General features: G+C 43.9%; 2 protein-coding genes across 2 annotated transcripts in view; both read right to left on the reverse strand.

Moving 5' to 3' along the window:
- Positions 1-21,366, reverse strand: part of LOC111066737 (frizzled) — an 89,699-nt gene that overhangs the window by 23,528 nt on the left and 44,805 nt on the right. The gene's annotated exons all lie outside the window — the stretch shown is intronic.
- On the reverse strand, positions 15,119-15,769 carry LOC111066739 (histidine-rich glycoprotein). Its single transcript, XM_022355571.2, has one exon. The coding sequence runs from the start codon at positions 15,649-15,651 to the stop codon at positions 15,349-15,351; it is 303 nt and encodes a 100-aa protein (XP_022211263.2). The 5' UTR covers positions 15,652-15,769; the 3' UTR covers positions 15,119-15,348.

A 21,366-nucleotide genomic window follows, 5' to 3' on the forward strand; every position in this document is an offset into this window, starting at 1 on the left:
GCAGCTGAAACTGGCCCAGACAATGGTAAAGCTTTTTCGGCCATTACCGTTCGATGTCCTCCTCTTCCCACTATGCCTCCGCCTCTCTTCCAGCTGCCTCTCACCCGTACGTCTCGTTGGTTTCGCTTTTTGATATATGGTCAGGCATTGATTTTGCCTATATAAGAATATGCGATATAATGTCCAATTAAATTCTAAAAAAAAACCCCAGCCCAACCCCAAGCCAAATCCGAAACCAAAACCAGAAACAAACATCGGAAGGCAGTTAGAGGGCTACCAAACTGGGTCCCCTCATAAATTTATACAATTTTATGCCTCCTCCTGCTCTGCCTACCTCTAGCTCTCCCTCCCGCTCTTTTATTTACTTTTATTGTACAACAAAAAGACGCTCGACTTCTGCATACAAGTTTCTGCTTCTTTGGCTTTATGGCTTCTTGGAGGCTGCTCCCGGGCCCCACTCCCCACTCCGTTCCTCCGGCTTATTCTTCGGCAGCTGCTTCTTCCCTTTGCATATTATACCAATCGTCGAGGTTGAGGGCATAAATCTTGACTAAAGGCGCCATAGATCATTACTAGGGGCTACAACTAAATCGTCCGACATAACAGGGGAGGCGAAGCGGGGCCAGATGATACGAGTACGTATCCTCTGGGCGCTGGAGCGGATTATTAAATATTAAACTTTATTTGAGTGGCATTTTCGGCCGGCACACTTGGCTGAAAGTTCAAATACAGCTTACAGCTGACAGGAATTGGTCAAAAGTGGCTTAGAGCTGACGGCAAATGGTAATTGGATGTTGAATTCCATTTCAAATTCAGAATGAAATGCTTTTCTTTACTTTTATTTTAGTTTTTTAATCAAAAAGAATTGTTTTCTCCACATTTATGGTCTTTGTTCGTCTTTCTTAATGGAGCATTTATTAAGAGCGAATTTATAGCTTTGAATGCTCTTTATAAACAGGATCGGGGTGAATCCACCCAGATACACTTCCACAAGCACTTAAGAACGAAAGACGATGGCCCACCAAAAGCCATGTAAGCCTCTGAGTGAACTTTCCTCTGCTCTCCCTCTGTGCATAACTCTACTGCTCCCACTCTCTCTCTCGCTTTGCATATTACTCGTACTGTTCACTGCCGAATGCAGAGGAGGGTGACTGCGGCAGCGGCTGCGGCTGCGACAGCAACAACGACTACACCGAGGCAATTAAAAAGTTCCTGCAAAAGTTTAATCAACAAATTTCCCACACACCCGCACACACGCACAAGCACACACCAAAGGCAGACGCAAACGCACACTTGCTTGAAAGCGCGTGCGTGCCCTCAAAACTGTCTTGCTTACCCCCCCCTGCTCGCTGCTCTGCACAACCTTCCGCTACCTTCGTACAAGTGTCGTCCCTCCACTCCTCCTCTTCTTGCGCCCTGCTGCAGTCGTGCATTTCATTTCACACATGGCCAATTTTAAGAGAGAGCAAAAGTTTAACAAGCTGCGGCTGATTGCCAGCAGAGGTAGCAACGGAGCCCATGGAGCCAATGGGGCCGAGCGAGATTGTTGCTAAGCAACTTTGTTGCTTGCAACAAAGGCAGAGGCAAATGCAGAGGCAGCACGGAACAGATTTTCATTTCGTCAAAAACTCGTGAGGCAAAAAATGGAACTAAATTAAGTTGATTCCCTGTTCCCTGTTCCCGGTTCTATCCCTCTTCCCGGCAGAGTTGATTAGCATAATTTTCGAGGCATGTTAACGAAGGAGAGGAGGAGCAAGCAGCTGGGAAAAAATGTGGAAAATTAATTTGCGTCAGGCGCATGCGCGACTTGTCCAGTAAGTTGAATGCTGAGTTCTATTGCAACATGTTCTGCTCCCCTCCCCACTCGAATCTTTTTAAACCATCCATCCATCCTCCTCCTCCTGCAGCAGCTTCCTCATTTGCCTGCTGCTGCTGCTGTAACATTTTAATTATGCTTCGCCGTTAGTTTCGATACCCCATAGCAACAGAAAGGCTTCAAGAATATGTTGTATTGGAGGAGCTGCATGCAACAGCTAAAAAGGATTCCATATTAAATTTCGGGCTGAATTTAATAAGTCACAAGAAGTTTTGCAAGTATTTCCACCTCTATGCTCGCACTGGTTCGCACCTGTTGTGCACCTCGAAGAAATGTTATTCAGGGGGTATCTCATGGTCGGAACATAGCTGCCAGAGAGAACACAGAGAACCGTGTTGTCTGAAGTGGTGCATGCTCCTGTCGCTGTTCTCTTTCTCCCCTTGTTGTTGCAAGGAAGAAGTCTCTTGTAAATTGTAGGCGCAAATAAATTTGTTTGAAATATGTTCGAGAAGCGCGCGGGTCCGGCTTCCTTAGCCAAATGAGAAGCGTAATAGCTTGTACCAGGAGGTGTGCAAGATTACAGTTGCACTTGGCTGTTCCTCTGGGGCAACTGTGACTGTCGCTACTGGGTGGGAACAGCGACTTACGCAGTGACTGAAAAGTTGTGATAATTTCGCATATTTATTGTTCTTTTTCGAGCTCTCTTCTGATCAGCCTTCACAAAAATATCTGCGTACAATCCCTGTTGCCACTCACTCTAAACAACTTCTTCGTTTTCCCAGTGCTTCCCATCCGAAACTTTACAAGTTTCCCACAAGTTCCGCTGCCCTGCCCCACCAATCACTTTTTACTGCAAAAGTCGCAGTTTCCAGAGGCATCCCTGGCTGGACGGGGTAATGCCAAATGCAGTGGCACCCGCAACTCGCTGGTCGGCCCGCCGCTCCTCCACCTCCGCCGCCAATGGCTGGCTGGATGGCAACATTGCCACAAGCCCCGGCCTCTCTGACAGCCCAGGTCTGGCTGGATGCAGCTGCAGGCGACTCTGCCTCGCCACTCACGGAAAACTGCCTGGGGCAGTCAAAGCGGGGTAGAGGGACCCGGCTGGAGGGAAGCTGGAGCTCAGAGTACCGGGACCCAGGCCAAACCGCTTGTCAATCGTGTGGCACGTTTCGTTGCTGCCCCCCCAATAGAATTGCAGCATTATTTCTTCATCGCATCTCCTGGCGCTCTTCCTCTGTGGCACGTTTCGCCATTTGCCATCGGCCATTGGCCATTTTCTTTTTTCCGTTTGCTGTTTTGCCATTTTCCAACTCTTCCGCCGAGTTCAAGATCGCAGCAAGCCGATAGTGTCGCCCGATTCTTCGTGGTCTTCAGTCTCTTCTCTAACAACTGTCGCCGTCGTCGTCGTCGTCGCTGTTGTTGCTGTTTCATTAAAAATGATTGATTGCCAATTAATTGAACTCTGCCGATATGTTAATTAACAGGCAATCGAATTCATTCAGCTCCTCCCCTGTCCACTGTCCCCTTTCCACATTCTTTTGCGCCTTCTTTTCACCACAGTATTGTTCCATTTTCGTGCATAATTTATTAATAAACATTCATTCATTTACCGCACAATGCAGCAACTTATTTACCGCATAAAGTACAACACAGCATATTTGTTCGATTTCGATTTACTTCTGTTTGCTCTTTTTTGGAGTGAATAATTCAATTTAAAAATGTTCATTCCTTTAAATTAAAATGCTAATCAAAGTCTATATCGCGTATACTTAATATATATATTTTTTAATATTGATAAAAAAATATCTAAATATTTTATTTTTGTAAATTCTCTTAGGTTGAGTTTCCTCCCTCAATTTAAGGATCGAATAAACATTTCTAAAAATATATTTTCCCATGATTTATGTTCCCTATAATTTCAAACAAAATTCGAAAATCTTCTGAACATCATTTATCTGGTTCGCCAAATTCAAAATTAAGACACAGAATTCTCTCAGAGAGTAAAAATGTTCTCAAATTGAAAGGCAAAATATATGACTCGCACACACGTGTGCACAATATAAACAACAATTTGGAATGCAACTTCCTCAGCCGCCCGCTGCCGCTCCTCTACCATTGCTCCTCTTGTTTATGCCGAAAACTTAAACAATTTTATGTGTGCTGAAAAGTTTTCGGCCACTAAATGCGCAAAAAAAATGCTCACACGCGATAAACAAAGCGACCCCCATAGATGTTGTTGGTTAGGCGGGGGTGTTAGGGGGTGGCAGCGGAGGAGCCGCAGATCCAACAAAGCAGTAAGGCCGAGGGGCGAAGCAGTCAAAACGGTAGGAGTGGAGCAGCAGCACAGGTCGGCAAGCAGCAGAGAAGATGCAGCAAAGAGTAAGTGGAGGAGCAACAGAAGAATCAACACAGCAGCACAGACTCGAGAGCAGCAGCAGACATACATATGTACATATTTGAGTACTGGATAAACGAGACATTGATGCAAACGAGGAGCAACACTCGCAGTGCTGCCTGTGAATGGTCGCGCAATCGAAAAATGTTCGCTATAATAATGTTCGGATGTACCAGATTTCCCTCTGGTAGAACACGTCCCTCAAATCAGCACTGCCAAGCTGCTGCTGCTCCGTTTAGCCAGTACTTTGGCGAGGGCTTTTGGTCTACCTGAAGTGAACCTCAGCCAAGCCACAGACAAACATGTCGAAGTGGCAAACCAACAACAGCAGCAGCAGCGGCAGCAGCAGCGGCAGCAGCAGCGGCAGCAGCAGCGGCAGTGGCTGGGAGAGCGGCGACAGTGCCTGCAAATTGTGTCATGTCATGTAAAAAAAAGTTTTGTTGTTGCTGTGCTTTTTTATAGTGCAGAAAGTTCGCTTTTATGTTGAGATTTTGCTCTGGCGCGCGGCCTTTCTTATGTCTCTTCACACTTTCCCAGCCCAAAGGCATCGAGAGGGGGGGGACACAGCCAGGGCGGGGAGAGCACTTACAGAGCAGAATGCCGAGTAGAAAGAATGAAAAAGAACATGTAAGCGGACACCTTAAAGTGGTTAACTGTATGAGTTACTTAGCCACCTTCCTCCAGTTACGGGCAGGGCGGGGCTGGGCGGTGCGGCTCGGGCCTAGGTGGGGCCAGGTAGAAGTAAATTTCTAAGATGCCTGCGAGCCCACAGGTGGGCAAGTGTGTGTGTGGGGCTTCGGCATGGAAATATGATATTATCTATGGGCCCAGCCTAAGAGCGGGCAAAATGTGGTCAAAAGGTTAAGTTGCGATTGGGAAATGTAGGTGAATGAATTGGGAACAGAGGAGAATACGACTACGTGCATACCCATAACACATCTAATAGCTATAGTCGGAGTCCGAGTTCTTTGGAGTGCATCGTATGCCTGCCTCTTGTCTTAACAACAAGATCTATCCCCTTTTAATCTACATCAGTCAGCAACTTCAAAAGACTCTGCCCCAAACGATGTTTCCTCCCAGTGCGATGGACATAATTAAGATTTCTTCGAGCTGTATGTGTAGATATGCCCCAAACAGCACCGAAACAAATTAGTGGCAATGAGCTAATGAACACAAAACACTTCCACTTCAACTTCAACTTCAAAGACCCATCATAGACGACCATCTGCCATTCATCTTCTTCAGCGAACCACCAAATCCAGAGCTGTCGGCGATCATTTCCATTTCGAATGGTTGAGTTCTATGGATGAGTTCTGTAGCCCGGCATTTCCTCATTTGCCTCCAAGCTAATTCTCAGAAAAACAGAAATCAGACGACGCGGTGGCGGCATTTCCTAAAAGGGCCTCCCCCGTTCCCCCGCAGACACAGACACAGCAAAAGATTTTTGCTCTCATTTGAAAATGAGGCATTAAACGTATTTTGCATGGTCTGTGGGGAATGGAGAGACAGCATATAGTGGGATGGATGGATGGATGAATGTTGTGTCATCGCGTCTGGGTTTTAGGTAGATACAGTGGGAACGCTATGCAGTTTTTTGGATGCTTTTTATATGTCAAAGAAAACTAAGTATTTGAATTAGTCAACTCCTCGTTGATTAGCAACACACCCACCCTTTGGGGATGCTTTGCCACATTTCGTAATCGTTGCCAAAGGTCATGTGATCCCTCTCCACTCTTCTGTTCCCCCAAAAACTCCACCGTAGCGCAGCTCCCTTTGATCTTTCTAATGGACAGCAACGCTTGCGTCTCATTCAAGCAGAATTTATGATCAGCAGCAGGGAAAGAGTGCAAGTGAAAACGAAAACGAAAACGACCGAAACGATCCTCTGATACAGATTCAGATTCAGATATGCACAGACGATCCACGGAAGCCCCAGAGCCATGTATGTGTAATCAGTAAGCAGTTAACACAACAAGCCAATTAATTGAAAACAAATTGCCCATTAACTTGGCCAAATAACAAAGACCTATAAAGCGATCGTCAGGAGAGACTGAGACGAGCAAGAGAGGCAGAGCGTGCGATCGGTAAACGAAACCAAATTCACTTGGCTGGGCGATCGCTTCGATTAAAGTCCATTGCTGAGTATAGCGAGGGAGCGAGCAGATAGACAAACAGACAGTACAACAGTGAGGGTCGGGAGGGGATCGTTATGAGTGGTACAAGATCGCTTGATCAGATCTGCAACAACAACAACAACATCAACAACATCAAACAGACGGCCGCTTCAATGGCTTGATTAATGTGCCCCACATCAATCAGAGTGTGCTATGGCACGGGGCTGGCGGGGTCGCTGGTCGGCGGTCGGGTCTCTATCTGGTCTCTCGCAGCATAAACACACAAATCTTTAGCGGGGCGGCGCCGCACAAACGATTCGAGCGAGTGCTGGAAAGAGACAACCATAGGGACACCCACACAATTGCTGTTCGGTTCGAAACGAGCCACAGCCAAAGGCTTTGTCAAAATAAATGAACAAACATAAATCGGGTAACACCAAACAACAAACCAACAAACCAACAAACAAACCACAAGAAACCACAAAGTTTTAGTCAAAGGAAATCTTCTCCTCCCTCCTCACTCCTCACTCCACTACAAAGTGACGACTGATCGAGTCAGCAACAGCACCGAAAATAGGTGGAAAAAATATAAAAGAAAACAAAACAAAGACTACAACGGAGTTGCTCAGTTTAAAGATCACGATCTTCCACAGTCTTTGGAACATTTGCCAAAATGAGCAAAAACCCCAAGCAGGCGCAACAACAAATCACGTTTGTGATCTTGACTTTAGACATCAGCCCGACCAGAGCTGAGCTGAGCTGAGCCTCAGCCCAGCTCGGCCAGAAAAGAGCACAGAACAAATAAAACAGCCCCAAGCGAGACCGAACCGGGCAAATATAGCCAAAGAAAAGCCATTTAAATGGCTGGAGGTGCCCAAAGTTGGAGTCTTTCTTGTATTCTATATGCACACATAGATACATATATACTTGCAAGTACATACATATAATAAAATCCCAAGGGAAAAATTTTTTGTTGCCTGAGCAAGAAGTAGGCAGAGGCGGCGGAGGAGTATGTCAAATGATAATCGAGTTACAAAACGATCACTGATCTTTGATCACTATTCATCGGATAGCGATCAAAATGGTTTAACTGTAAGGATACAGCAAGCTCTGACAAAAAGATTCTTGTTTGCGGAGAGCTACAGTGAAAGCCTTCCACGCATCTCTGTTTAATTTCTGATGTTGGTCAACGAGCAATGTCCGAGGGAGCTAATAAATCTCGTTTTCTCTTGGCATTCATGCGAGTATTTACTGATTACTGAAAAGTCACTCTACAGATCTACTTAACTGGAACTGGTAGTAAATAATCGCTATATTATCCATTCTTTTCTTACCGAAAGGGAAGTACCCCTTTCGATCTACGCCCTTGTGCTTAGGCCTGGACAAGTTCTACTTGTTTTGTTTGGTATGGTATGGTTTGTTTTGTTTTCTTCTGTTACACTCTTTTTTTTTTTAGGTTGTTTGTTCGTTAGTTGTTCTTGTTGCTGCTGCTGGTGGTGCTCTCCGAATGGGTACGATGTGTGTGTGTTTGTATCTTATTCTTTTTTTTTATTTTTTGCTTGTTTGTTGAGCTTTGGCTACACATGCAAAGTGTTGTATTTGTTGTATTTGCTGTATTCCAGGTTGTAGCTGTTCTTGTTGTAGTTTGTTGACTGTTGGAGCGATTTGGGAAACATGACAATGGGATATTGGGAACACTGCTCCCACAATGGGTTCATTTGGGTCTCGTTTTCGGAGGCTTCGAAGGCACTTACTACTAGGGTTTCGGCTCGTGAACTTTACAGGCTCGCCACGATGGATTTCCTGGCTGCCTCAGTTTCAGTCTCTCAATTGTTTGGTTCGTGATGAAAATCATAAAGCAAATTTTGGTATTCAATTGAGCAAATACGCTTAATTATAGACAGACTGTGGGCGGAGGAGTCCCTTGAGATTTCCTCTTGCTCGCGCAGCAAACACATAAAGAGGGAAATAATTTTCCAAACAAATGGAAGACAATCAAATGAAATGCTCCGCCGCTCAGCAGCTCAGCCACACAGCCAAACAGCCAAACAGCCTCCCAGTTATCTTATTCACGCACTTAACTGAAAGAGGAAAGTGGCAACTCATCAATTTTCCACGTGTGATTTATTAACTAATTTGCCTCAACCGCATTTAAATGCGCTTTTCACACAGGCACGTACCACAAACAGAACGGCATCGCCAGGAATGGGGTGGGAAAGAGAGAGAGCTTAAGACACGTGGAAATTCATTAGAGAAAAGTGCCTTTCATTTTCTCGTTTTTCACATTATTAGCGGAGCTCAGTGGGAAGCAAATCGTGGGGAGGAGGCCGTGTAGAGGTGTCTTTGAACCTCTTGAGAAATATGCGAAAAACATGAACAGCAGCGAACAAAAAGAAAAGTGTTTAGGCATTAATTATCTGGATCGAATCTCCCAGGGAAATGAGCCAGGATCTCTGAATAATGGCTTGGGGATTTGCCATTTCCTATAATTTACAGGCATGTATGCATGTGAGAGAAATGCTTTTCCCCTTAATATGAGAATTAATTAAAATTTGTTTGGAATTCTCTGAACATTCCGCCAAGATACCTAAACCTAACGATTGTTTTTATTAGCGTTCAAGAGTGGATAATCATTAGCACTGTATAAAGATATTCATAGTCGCATGCTGAGGCCTCTGTCTGAGCTTTTAAATATAGAAATGACTTATCAGGAAATTGAAGTATGGCTAAAGTCACTCAGAACTTTTCGCAAATGTATGAATATGTTATTAATTCCCATTAATAAATGTATAACACATTTTTTTTTCGATTTTTTGTGCATGTATGTGTGTACGTACTTCCCCTGGAGACCCCTTGCATTGCCCTCATCGAAACCGCTGCCTCCATTGGCTAATTTCATTTTTACGACTTTTATGCGCCACATTTGCGTTTTAATGTATTTTTCCACTTTTTTCTTATTTTTGTGGCAGATTTTCTTTTGTCTTTTTGGCCAGACTCCACTTGGATGATTTATGGGGAGATTTCTTTGAATTTTTTTCGACCTCCCTCTGCAGTTTGTGGCCCCCTCGCCAGCAAATGCTCTGCATTTGGCGTTAAAAATATTGCCAACTTGCCATAAATTTTATTGTATTTTGACAAGTAATAAAAATGCAGGCCACAGACCAAAAGAAAAAAAATATCAAAAATAAAATAAAATGCAAATGAAAATGCAAGAAAATGCATTTTGAGGGAAATAAGAAAATGTGTATTGGAAGTAGGAGAAGGGGAAGGGGAAGAGAACCCATTTTGTAGCTAATTTGCATTTTATGTACCCAAAAGTGTTCGCTGAGGCAGAATAAAGACGTTGACAAATGCCATTTCTGGTGATTCGTCTTCGGTCTCTGGTCTTCGTGTTCGTTGAAAGATTTATCAAGGGAATTTATTTGCTTGGCTGCCAGATGGTGTTCCTCAATGGGTTTCTTTTCCATTCGAAGCTAATTAGCATCATCAATTTGCCGAGTTGTATTCGGCCAACGTTTTGTGTTTGGGTCATTACCATACGAAGTTATCACTCAATCACTGTGATTGTAAATAAAAATCTCTATAAAATTAAATTTAGAATTCGATTCAAAACGGCAACTTTGTGTCCAGTTTTTGTTTCTATTTTGTTTTGTTCGGTCAGAAGTGGGGCATAAAAGTTACGCTAACGATTTCGGGCGCTGAGTTCTTTTAACTTTTATGGTTTTACGATCCGAGTGGGTCGTCTATAGGGATAGGATGGAGCTCGAAACCTAAAGCAGGTTTCTGTTTATGGTTTCAGGCAGAGTCATGCATTTCGGTTGCCCGATTCCCAAGGGTTCAGTTCAGATGTTCTTTCGATCATTTCAGGATCCCGATTGAACCTTAACCAGTTTTGGTTCGCCTGAACTTAACAACTCCTAAAACACTAGTACTAAATTCCTTGCCTTTCAGCCTCGTCAGCGGCTCTCTCCGCTCAACCACTTAATGGCCGCAGTATCCATTAGCTTGTTTATATAAAAAAAACTTCCTATATCAACTCCACAAGCTCTCTTGCATAATCGACAATATATTACCCACACATAGACACACACACAGACACTTGGAGGAAAAGTTTTTCAATTTTCCAAAGACCCAAACACTCGTCCCGTACACAAAAACAAATCCGAAACGCTGCGTGTAATTATCATAAAGCGAAATCTCGTAGCGCCAATATGAAGCTCATAACTTGTCCAAGACCCAGGCTCCATGCTTGGACCAGAGTTGGAGGTGACTGTCCGTGAGACGGGGTCTGAGGCCGGAGCTGTAGCTGTGGCTGTAGCTGAAGTCCTCCCCATTTGGCGGGGTTCATAACGATGTAACTTTCAATTTGCGTAATTTTCAAAGTGACTGCGAGGATGGAGCGTGGCCAACTGATCCCTCACCTAATGACTTCTGCCGTGTGATGCTATGAGAAATGGATGCCCGAAAGCCCAATAGGAGTTCGACCATCTCCCAGCGAGGGGCGTGGCGTGGCGGTGTGGTTTGGTGCTCTCTGCGGGTGTGTGTGTGTGTGTGTGTGTGTGTGTGTGTGTGTGTGTGTGTGTGTGTGTGTTGAGGTGCACGCTTGTCATAAAATGCCGCTTATTATGTTGGCTATTAATTTTTACAGCCTGGACGCGACTGTGGGGACCCAATGCCCCCAAGTCTGTGGTTGGTGCGGTTCTGGGATCGCCTGGGCTGGGGGTCTCTGTGGAAAGACTAGAGATGGCCAAGGCTGGGCTGGATGGGGTGTCTGATAATGGGTATGATTCTTTGAGCTTTGAGCCATTAACGGCGCACACATTAAAAATGGGTATCGTCGGTCAATAATTGGTAAGGGATCAATCGGCTCTTGTGTAAACCAAACCATTGTGGTGGAAGCTATCGATAATTGGAACAGCCTGAATTAGTGGCTCGTTTAGACATCGTTTATTAACTATCGCATTGATCGTCTGTCCTGCACGATCCACTCACGCAGACGCTCCCATCCCTAGCTCCGCGTAGAACGCTCCTAGTCAAGGGAATCTTGTTGGCGCTCCATGGCAATTTATGACAAGCAGGCAACGCTTCTTCCTCCTTGGCCATGGCGTGGTCATGGCCGTGGACCCGGGCTCTCATATCGCGGCTTCTATCGCAGATGTACAAATTTATTTTTGCGTTTGGATAGAGCAGAATGGAGTGGTGTGCAGGCAAGGAGTCAGGCCGGCCGGCAGGCTGGCTGGCCCATCATTAGTACTAACAAGCGACATTACGCGGCTTTAGTTTGGGGCTAGTTTTCGGAATGCGTATTTGATATGGTCTTGGCCTGTGCGCTGAGCCGAGCTGAGCAGAGCCTGAGCCTGAGCCCCAGTCTTAGCCTTTGTCTCTCCTCTGGGTATGTTTATTTAATGAGAACTTTTGTGGAATTTTTATTGCCCCATGTGGAGGACAGCCCGCCACTCTGTCCTCGCGTATTGGGGGCGTCCCGCCCGTACTTATCGTATTTTTGATTTTTCATGGGTTTATTATATTATTCGATGTAATCGTACGAGTTGCTCAAATGCTGAGCGAATTCCAGAAACTGGCTTTGATTGTTATGTGAATGGGCTTGCGATTGGTGCCCCCCACAGATGATTACGCAGCTAATGGGTTTATTCTCCCGATTTGATTGCGGTCTGTGCGAGTATCTTGTTTTTCATTGCCCTGTGTCCCAGTGGAGTAAACTCACATCCGACTAATCAGACCTGATTGATGATCTGTGCATGAACATTCCATTACTTACTCTACGCATAATTCTGCTTAATTGTCTCGGACTGGATAACATACCTGGAAGATAGCAAAGAGTATGAAATTAGTTGGGTAAATACATTTGGTTTAGTTTTCTTTATTGATTGAAGATTGGAGTATAAAAAGAATGGAACTGCAAACTAGTTTGTCTTCTATGAAGCACTTTCCATTGGGAATAAATACAAGAAATGAGTTAGAAGTTCTTCTACTACTCACACAATATCACAAGTACAATGGACTGATTTCCTACAGGAGTGGGGAACTCGTGGGGAAATTATAGCGTGACTGCCGAGAGAGACTCTGCAGTGACTCAACAATTTTTCACTTTTATTGTTGGCGTTTTCATGCTGTTGCATAATCAGAGACTGTATCTGATGGATGCCCTGCCACCTCGGCATCTCTTCCCATGGCATTGTCTTCCACCCTACCTATCGGGAGTGCACCCATCTCTCCCCTTTCACCCCCGTCGCTTAGCAGATCCCACGGGGAGCCAGCACTGGGCCATCTATGTAAAGTAAACATTTTAATTACGAAAAAAGCCAAAGCAACTTTGACTTTACTTTTTCCACTTGTTTCTTCTGCAACTTTTCAGGTAAACTGGGGGCACAACTCTCCTCTCTCTCTCTCTGTCTCTATATACGGCCGATGTTGTGCCTGACTTGCCATATAATTAAATACAAATAACAATTAAGATATACGAAGAGCTCAGCCGCAAGTTGAAGTTGAAGTGGAGGCTGGCAGGCTGGCAGGCAGTTCCATTTGTGGCTGCGAGCATGGATCAAGTCGGGCCAAAAACATAATTTAAGTTTTTAATTAAAAGCAGCCGACTTGCTCTGAGAAATGGTTTTCCAGCCACGACATTTATGAATTGAGACGTTAATTGTCATCAGCTCTATTAGATTCGGTGGGTTAGGGGATCGTCGGTGGCTCATGCCCGTCAATTGGCGGGACAGGCCTGTCCCATGAAATTGTCAAAAAATATCTATCGAAATATATCTGTGATAGGCAGACCAAAAATAATTTTCATATTTAATTGACAGTTTGGGACTGGACTCAAAGAGAGTGCCAGTGCCAGTGCCTGTCCGTGCTACCAATTCCATTAGCGCGACTTGTCAGCGGAGCAGCGGCGATAGCAGTATGCAAATACCCTTTGATCAGAGAAGGGATCTATTGGTTTTGCAGATTCTCACTGACTTGGGGACTAAATCTGCATCGGTATTGGATATATTGGACATATGATGGACATGTCAATGTAATGCAAAACATATTCAATTATGTGAATCTTTTATATGGTATCCCTTAGTCCAGGCGCCACATATTTTCTATATTTACGAGTGTTTCAGCTCTCTTCCCGCCGCCTGGCTTTGGGGCGTTTTGGTGTCTGTCGCTTTACTTAATGGCAACATGTTTTACAACATTATTAGACAGGCAGAAATGGAAGCCAGTTTTTTTGGTTGGTTTTTCGGTTTGGGACCAACAACTGGCAAATTTTAATTACCAATATTTTCCAGGTGTCGATACCCACTCGACCCACGCCAGAGGCAGCATTTTGCATTTTATGACAGGCCATAACCCACAGACAAAAACACACAGACTCGTATACCATAAATATATACCGGGAGAAACCCACTCTATATGGTAGCTGCTGTCTAATTAGCGTTTTGTGACAACCAGAGAAAAAACACTTTGAAATAGTTTTGTAATTGGCAAACATTTTGTCTGACCCCAACGGAAATTATATTTAATTTCATTTGTATTTATCGGCTGTAGGCTTAGCAAATTGAATTGTCGTCGCTGCCGTCTGGTTGGTGGTGGGTGGGCCTGGGTCTGCTTACGGATCTCGGGTTCTATATAAGCCTCTTATTTTTCCAATTTTATTAATTGAGAATTCTTTAAAAATATTGTTGGGCTTAGTAAGCGGCTTAGTTACGTCTCGGAGCTGCAAAATATAGATTCTGACAAGTCTAAGAATTCGATTAGGGTGATTTCTTTTATTTTACTTTGACGTGTCAAGAATTCGATGATAAGATAAGATATTCTTTTTTTGTCTTGATCGATTGGAACCAACTTTGCAAAGGTAACGAAACTACTTTTGCTTGTCTTTATGTACACTTTTACAAGATATCGATGAGGGTAATTATATAGGAAATATTTAAGTGTGGTGGTAGGCGCACTCCCATTTATTACCGCCTATTAATTACTATTTTTGTAGTTATACAACTTTTCGTATTGTTATACCCGTACTCAAAAAAGAGTTAAGGGGTATATTAGATTTGTGGTAAAAGTGGATGTGTGTAACGCAGAGAAGGAAACGTTTCCGACCCCATAAAGTATAATATTCTGATCAGCATCATAGCCGAGTCGATATAGCCATGTCTGTCTGTCCGTCTGTCCGTCGTCTGTCTGCTGTCCGATGAGCGCCTGATCTCAGAGCTAAAGGCTAGGGCAACCAAATTTGGTTTCCAGCCATGTGATCACCTGCTACAGTGTATTCAAACGCCCCGCCTCCTTCCCCCCCACAAAGGACGAAAATCTGTGGCAGGCACTTTTAAAGATACGATAAAACTAAACGCAGTATCGTAGAGATGACCATATCTACCAGACTGCCGAATCTGAATCAGTCGGACATAATTATAGCCAGAATGAGAAATTAATTCTGTTGCCCCGTGCCCCCCCGCCCACGACAACACAACTCATTTTCCTTCTCGCCCCTCTGCCGCGTTCAGTGCGCGGCAACCCCTAGCGGTGGAGATGTAGAATATGAATGGAACATGTACAATCTACATGTTAGATGTATAATAGACTTTTATATGTAGATGTAGATACATATGTAGCAAAAAAATGTAAAATGTAAAATTTTTTTTTTTCTAAAATTCTAAAAAATCATAAGCTCAAAAGTGTATGTATATACTGACTGAGTACGGGTATAAGTAGAGTCGTGTCCCCAGAAACGACTCACACGTTCCTTCTCGTTTTTTTTTACATTTTACAATGAAAGATGTTTAGAAATGTTGGTTCTTAATTGTTTCCTTTAATATTTTGTTTTATAATTCCGTACAAATTAAATTCGTAAATATAAATAAATAGGCAGTCACTTGTCACTCCGCCGGAATAGAGAAGGCATCACAAGAAATCTGCTTGTATTATGACCTATAGTCAATCATGAATCATCTGCATGAGTGTTTCCCTCACTTGTCCAGCAATGTATCGGATCACTGCTGCGTCCTTTTATCACTCCTCTAGCAGTGATGATGATGATGATGCGCTGGAGGTCCATGGTGTCCATGGTGTCCGTGATGATGATGATCGAAGTGATGTGGCGGTGGTCCGTGGTGGTGGTGATGATCGTAGTGATGTGGCGGTGGTCCGTGGTGGTGGTGATGATGATCGAAGTGGTGTGGCGGTGGTCCGTGGTGGTGGTGATGATGATCGAAGTGGTGTGGCGGTGGTCCGTGGTGGTGGTGGTGGTGTCCATGTCCGCCCAGGTGCAGCCCCAAGGAGATTCCGAACAAGCCTCGATCCTCGTGATGTGGTGGCGGCATTTTGTGGTTAGATCCCTTGGTTCAAGTAATAAATTCCTTTCTTTATGTGTTACGTGTCCGTAAGACCTCCTCTCCGTGGTTATTGAATGCGAACTGTGCTTTCTGCTTGACGAATGCCCGCTTATATACAGCAGATGAGTATATCGCTTGTTTTGTTCCATATGTTCAGATAAGATTACTTCGATTGCTGTATCTTATCGGGAGAGGTGTGTTACAGGTGACTCAGTGGGGATTCACTGTACTCTATCACTCGAACAGTCCAATTGGATCATAAAAAGTGTTTTATTATTGTTCAAATCCATGAGTAATACTCCCACTCTACTTCTGGGGGTACTTTCCATATTTCCATTGAGAAAGAAAAATACAAGTAATCAAATTTATTGAAAACAAACGGATGTTTAGAATACACATAACATTCCTCTGCCATTTATTTTTTGGACTGCGAAGCACATACATATGTACATATGTACATCCGTGAGTCAAAGGGAGAGAGAAAGGGAAGAAGGCTGCTGCTGCTGAAGAAAGATGCTGCCGAAATGAATTTCCGCCGTGTTTACCAGACAGGATAAATAAAAGCGTAGAAGCACCGACTTTTATATACCCTTTTCGAATGATCTGCCAATCAATGCCAATGCAATACACAAAGGTACGAGTACCTATGCTTCCTTCTGTCAGTAAGGGTATGGAAATAAAGTGCGAAAAGGAGAACCAGAAAAAAGAGGAAAAGAAAGCCAGAACACACTAGAGACCCCAAACAAAACCCAAGAGGGAGACAGCTGCAGAGAGATGGGGATGGCTACGGAAGGAGTCTCCCAGCTTTATATGGAGATTGGTTTGATGGTTCGCTTGAGGTTCGCTCAGTAGCTCCCTTTCTCTCACTCTCTCTCTCTCTCTCTGTCTGCCTTCTCTCATGCGAAAGCGACTTTAGTGCGTGACAATAAGTTTTGCCTTTGAGCCTTTTTAATGTTGTGTGGTGGTGGGCATGGCTCATGCGGGGGTGAGCTGCGGTAGGGCTCTGATAAACTGCGTTAGAAGTTATAAAGCGATTAGAATGTGTCTGGCTGGAGCGTTTCTTGGGGGGTTGTCAGAGACAGAGACAGAGATAGAAACAGAAATGGAGACGGAGATGGAGACAAAAGAGAGGAGGAAAAACTTTGCTGCTGTATCAATTTAATGCTTATTTAAAGTGCGAGCAGAGCACGAAACATCGGCGGGGTGGCGGTGCGGTGGCTCTGAATGGTACCGGGAGGAGTGGCGGTGCCACGGTCGGAGTGCAGGTAATACATAAATTTGATTTTATGTACTTGCGTTTGAAAGAAATTCTGCAAAAAGTTTGATAATACATTTTATTACCTCTGCAGAGAAAAACGTGGAAATTGCATGGATTGCCGCAGAGCACACAGAAGGCAAGGCAAGGGGGAGTGGAGTTTGCAACTGGATAATTCGGGCAGAGAGTTGTGATTTGAGAGAGAAAAGCATGAGGAGCAATGAAAAGAATCTTTGAAGAGCTCTTAAAATTATCTTTATAGACTATTGCCATTTAGAAACAGTTAGTAATCCTCCCCCCCATTTCATTAGAGTTATATCATCCTTTTTCTTACTTTATGGAAATTCCTCCGCTTCCTGAAATATGTTTTCCCTTTGGCTATATTCATCTGGCAGCCGAAAAATGTATCTCTCCCTCAAAGATATCACTGTCTGACTCATGAGCAAGCAAAACAACACATAAACCCACAGAAAATCAGAGCCAACCAGATTCAGTAAATCGCAAATTTTCTATGCATTTTCCCCCGCTCCAACGACGAGGCGAACCCAGACAAGCAAATATATGTATGCACATTCCCTTATATGTGTGTTCATATATATAAAAAGAAACCATAAAAAATGCAACAGACCATAATAATTTCAACGTTTTTTTGAGCATTTTCTGCTTTTGTCGTAGCTTCGCTCAGCGTTCCCTTTCCAGCTCCAGCTCCAGCTTAACCGCTCGCTCCATCCCCATCGAGGATTCAGGGTCTGACTATGCAAAAATGCAGCAGCCAAAAAGCATATAAAATTATTATGTGACGAGGAACGTGAGGGAAGTACGTGGACAGAGACTGGGACTGTGACTGGGACAGGGACAGGGGCAGGGGCAGGGACACTGCTCGGAGGCATTTCTGGACTCGGCCAAAAATCAGACTCAGCATGTGCACATACAATATTCTCGTAAAGCTCAAATAAACTCGAGATGTTGACAAAGGGTTAAAGGCCATAATTGTGGGGGAAGAACGGGGAAGAGGAGTTCCACCTATAAGCCTGGCCAACCGAAAGTGGAAAGTGGAATTTGTATTGAAAGTGTAAACACAACCAGCGGGGGCCCCCAAATGGGATAGTGAACGGATTGTGGGTTACGGCCGTTTTAATGGATTTTTGTTGAATATATTTTATTAGTCGAAATCGGGAGTTTTTTAGAACTATTTGTATGTCATTTTATGAAGTTATCTTAATGGTGCAAGGAGATTTCTACTGATGGATAAACATTTTGCGAGTTCTTAAAACATCCATTAATCCAAGACTTAGCTGCGGCATTACTTGCTTGTAGAATTGCTTGAGTTTTAAAGTTAATTCATGCTCAGTTGAGCTCTCTCTTTCCCAGTCCTCAAATATATTTTCTCCGCTGCACCATATGTACAGCCATAGGACACACCATATGACGGCTGTGCCAATTAAGTTTTCAATTTCCGCAAGTCAACTTCAAAGACTTGAGCCAGTACACAACCCCTGCAGAAACAAAGCCACAGGCATGGACATGGCCTAGCCATGCGAAGGAGTACTGGAGTCCTGGAGTAACTCCAGTCCTAGTCCCCAATCCATCCCATCAGCATTTGTTGACATTTCATTATTCATAACCCACCCTCGAGATGGTATGGGTTTCTCGGATTTCGGGGGTTGCAATTTCCTGATTTTTGTTTTGCCTACACACGTAATAAAAATAATAATAATATTTTGCTCCTGGGTCCCCCGACCCTGCCCCAACCCTCCTCCGATGTGGAGCGTGTGTATAATTTACGATAATTGCCCCGAAGTTGTGACATTTTCAATTAATTCGGTGCTTCACTGTATCAACACTTGCCACTGATAAAATTCCCATAAATTGAAACAGACTTTAGGGCTAATTTTGTGTTGTAGTATTTGTAGATTCCCTGCCGGATATCCTAGATCCCATATCACCCCATCCCACGCCATCCCATATCATATCATGAATGTGATGAAAAAGCAGTTGAAAAATCATTGCTTATTGTTAATTTATTTCCCTTTTGGCTGTTGAAATTTCCTTTGCTTTTTCACATTTTTCACCATGTTTTTCTCACTCTCTCTCTCTCGCTTTTATTGACTTTATGGACTCGTACACGGATGTGGCATTTCCGGTAAGGAGTCGCCCGCTGTACCCCCGCTGTACCCCCGCAATCCTAAGCAGAGAAAGGGGACATTGACCATAAAAGAGGAAGAGCCCCAGAATACACAATACAATGTGGGACAGAGAGAAAGACGGACGGACGGACACACACAGACAAGAGCATACAACAAAAGCCTCAGTCAGAGCTTTTTTAAGCGCCTTGCCCTGAGCTTGTAATGAACTTTTATTTGCATTGTAGCGGCTACAAAAGAGGCGGGTGGAAGATACACCCATGTACATTGTACAGGGTGCAGACAAGTGGGCCACAAGTCGATACAACCGCATACACACACCCATTTCAATTCATTCATTTAGCCCATAAAGCCACGACGTCGTCTGATGCATCCGACAAGGGGAACTCTTAGAGAGTCCCCCCCAACCCTCCCTCCCCGTGCACATAACCACCCGCACCAGAATCGATTTATGGGCATTTCCGGGTTGAAATCACTTAAAAGAGTTTGCCGGGACAAAGACGACGCCGACGGAGACGAAAGAGACGAGGAGGGAATCGCTTGTTAGTTCCTTTGTGCTTGGGTTTTATGCTCTTCCTTCCGTTTTCTTTCCCTTCCTACCATTCGAACAGATCTAATGCATTCTTGGGGTCTGCCCAAAAAATGTTTGCAAAAATTTGTAAGCTTTATAAAATAAATATTCAGCTCTGGGGGCGAGCAGGGGCAGCCACAAGACTTTTAAGGGATGATATTACCCTCGAATATTTCATGATTTTTGAGGAGGGGAAATCTCCTCATGTGTGAGCTTAAATCATCTCTGGGCACGCATCTTTGATTGAGTTATTGTCGGGCCAAGTAATTGAAATTTGGGGGAGAAAAGTCCATTTGCCGGATAAATTGACCGATCGAAAGTCACCCTCAAGTCAAACACAACATCCAGGGGAGAGACACTTGTGCAGTAAATAAATCCAATATCTTAAATCTTCAAAGAATACCGAATCCATCCAGAAATCGAATTCCTTCAATCATAATTAACTTACGATTTGAACAGTTCCCTTACCATCTTTAACAAAACCTGTTAGCTAAGCTTTTCTCATCCTTTTTCCACAGCACAAAGCCTGAACGGCTACATCAAAGACATATTTTCAAGCCAGATTATCCCTTAAAGTTTAAACCCTCTTTGAAGGCTGATCCTACATCAGTTCCAGCATTTAATACTTATCGCATAGCCGCATAAGCGACTCTACTTTGAACCTAAAAACAAAGTAATCTACCCAAGAAACTAATCGCACATCAAGCTATTGGGGTCCTATCTCTAACCAAGACCCGACCCCACCCCAAAGCTCATCCATCCCCAAGCCCGAACCCAAATCACAATTGCTTTTGATGGAAATCTTTGGCCTACCTTTCAGGTGCACGCAACATAACACTTTCCTTGGCTGACCCATTTTCAATTTGTTCATTTCGCCAACAAGTTTTCTTTTTATAATCTATTTGAGCTTGGATTTTCGCTGAAATTTCATGCCACTTAATTATCCCTTGGTGGCCCAGGCGTAGCGGTAATTAACCCATTACCTGGCACCTGGCACATGAACAAACAAAAAACTGCAAACTATTCAACGCGTCATGCAAAGGAGGAGGGAGAGGCCACTCCTGCACATTTTTTATTTGCCTGCCAAGGCTGCCAAAAACATGCTAAAGGTGTTGGCTGGAAACGAAAGCAAAAAACAAAAGAAAAAAACGAATACGAAAACGCAAAAAACTGTGAAACTTTTTTGAAGTTGTGCCAATAAATTTTGCGAGCCACAGTGGGGTTAAGCGAAAGTTCTCTCTGCACTCGACAAGGAGAGGAACCAAAAACAAAAGCAAACAAAAAAATAAGTAAAATGAAATCCTGAAAAAAATTATGACCGAGCGTAATTAAGAAAAGTTTTTCCCCGGCACAATGGAAATCGAGTGAAATCAAAGCGGCAGGAGGAAGGAAATCTCCGACAGCGATTTGAGCGCTTTAACCCATGCCACGCTAAATGTATTTCTAAAGAATAAGCAGAAGATCCCGAAAAGCAATTTACACGCCGAAGGATTTTTTTCTCTCGCTTATCAAATTAGACAAAAGGGAGAAATTTCGTGGAAAAGCCTTTTCGAATGCCTCTCAATGAGGTTGTCGAGGGGGCGGGGGAGAGGCTTTTCCTGGCGGGTGGTGGCTGGTGAGCAGGTCAAAGGTGTTGAGAAGCGCCGCAGGAAGCGTTTGAATTGCCTCTGGCACCCGAGGATATCCCATCGATATGGCGGCGAGGAAACTTTCTGTCGAAAAGAGATTTTAAT

This window comes from Drosophila obscura, unplaced genomic scaffold, assembly GCF_018151105.1.
Source record: "Drosophila obscura isolate BZ-5 IFL unplaced genomic scaffold, ASM1815110v1 contig_189, whole genome shotgun sequence".
NCBI lineage: Eukaryota > Metazoa > Arthropoda > Insecta > Diptera > Drosophilidae > Drosophila > Drosophila obscura.

What these genes read in the sequence shown, in the direction of transcription:
- LOC111066739 (XM_022355571.2), bottom strand. Translation starts at nt 15,651, where the DNA reads ATGCCGCCACCACATCACGAGGATCGAGGCTTGTTCGGAATCTCCTTG.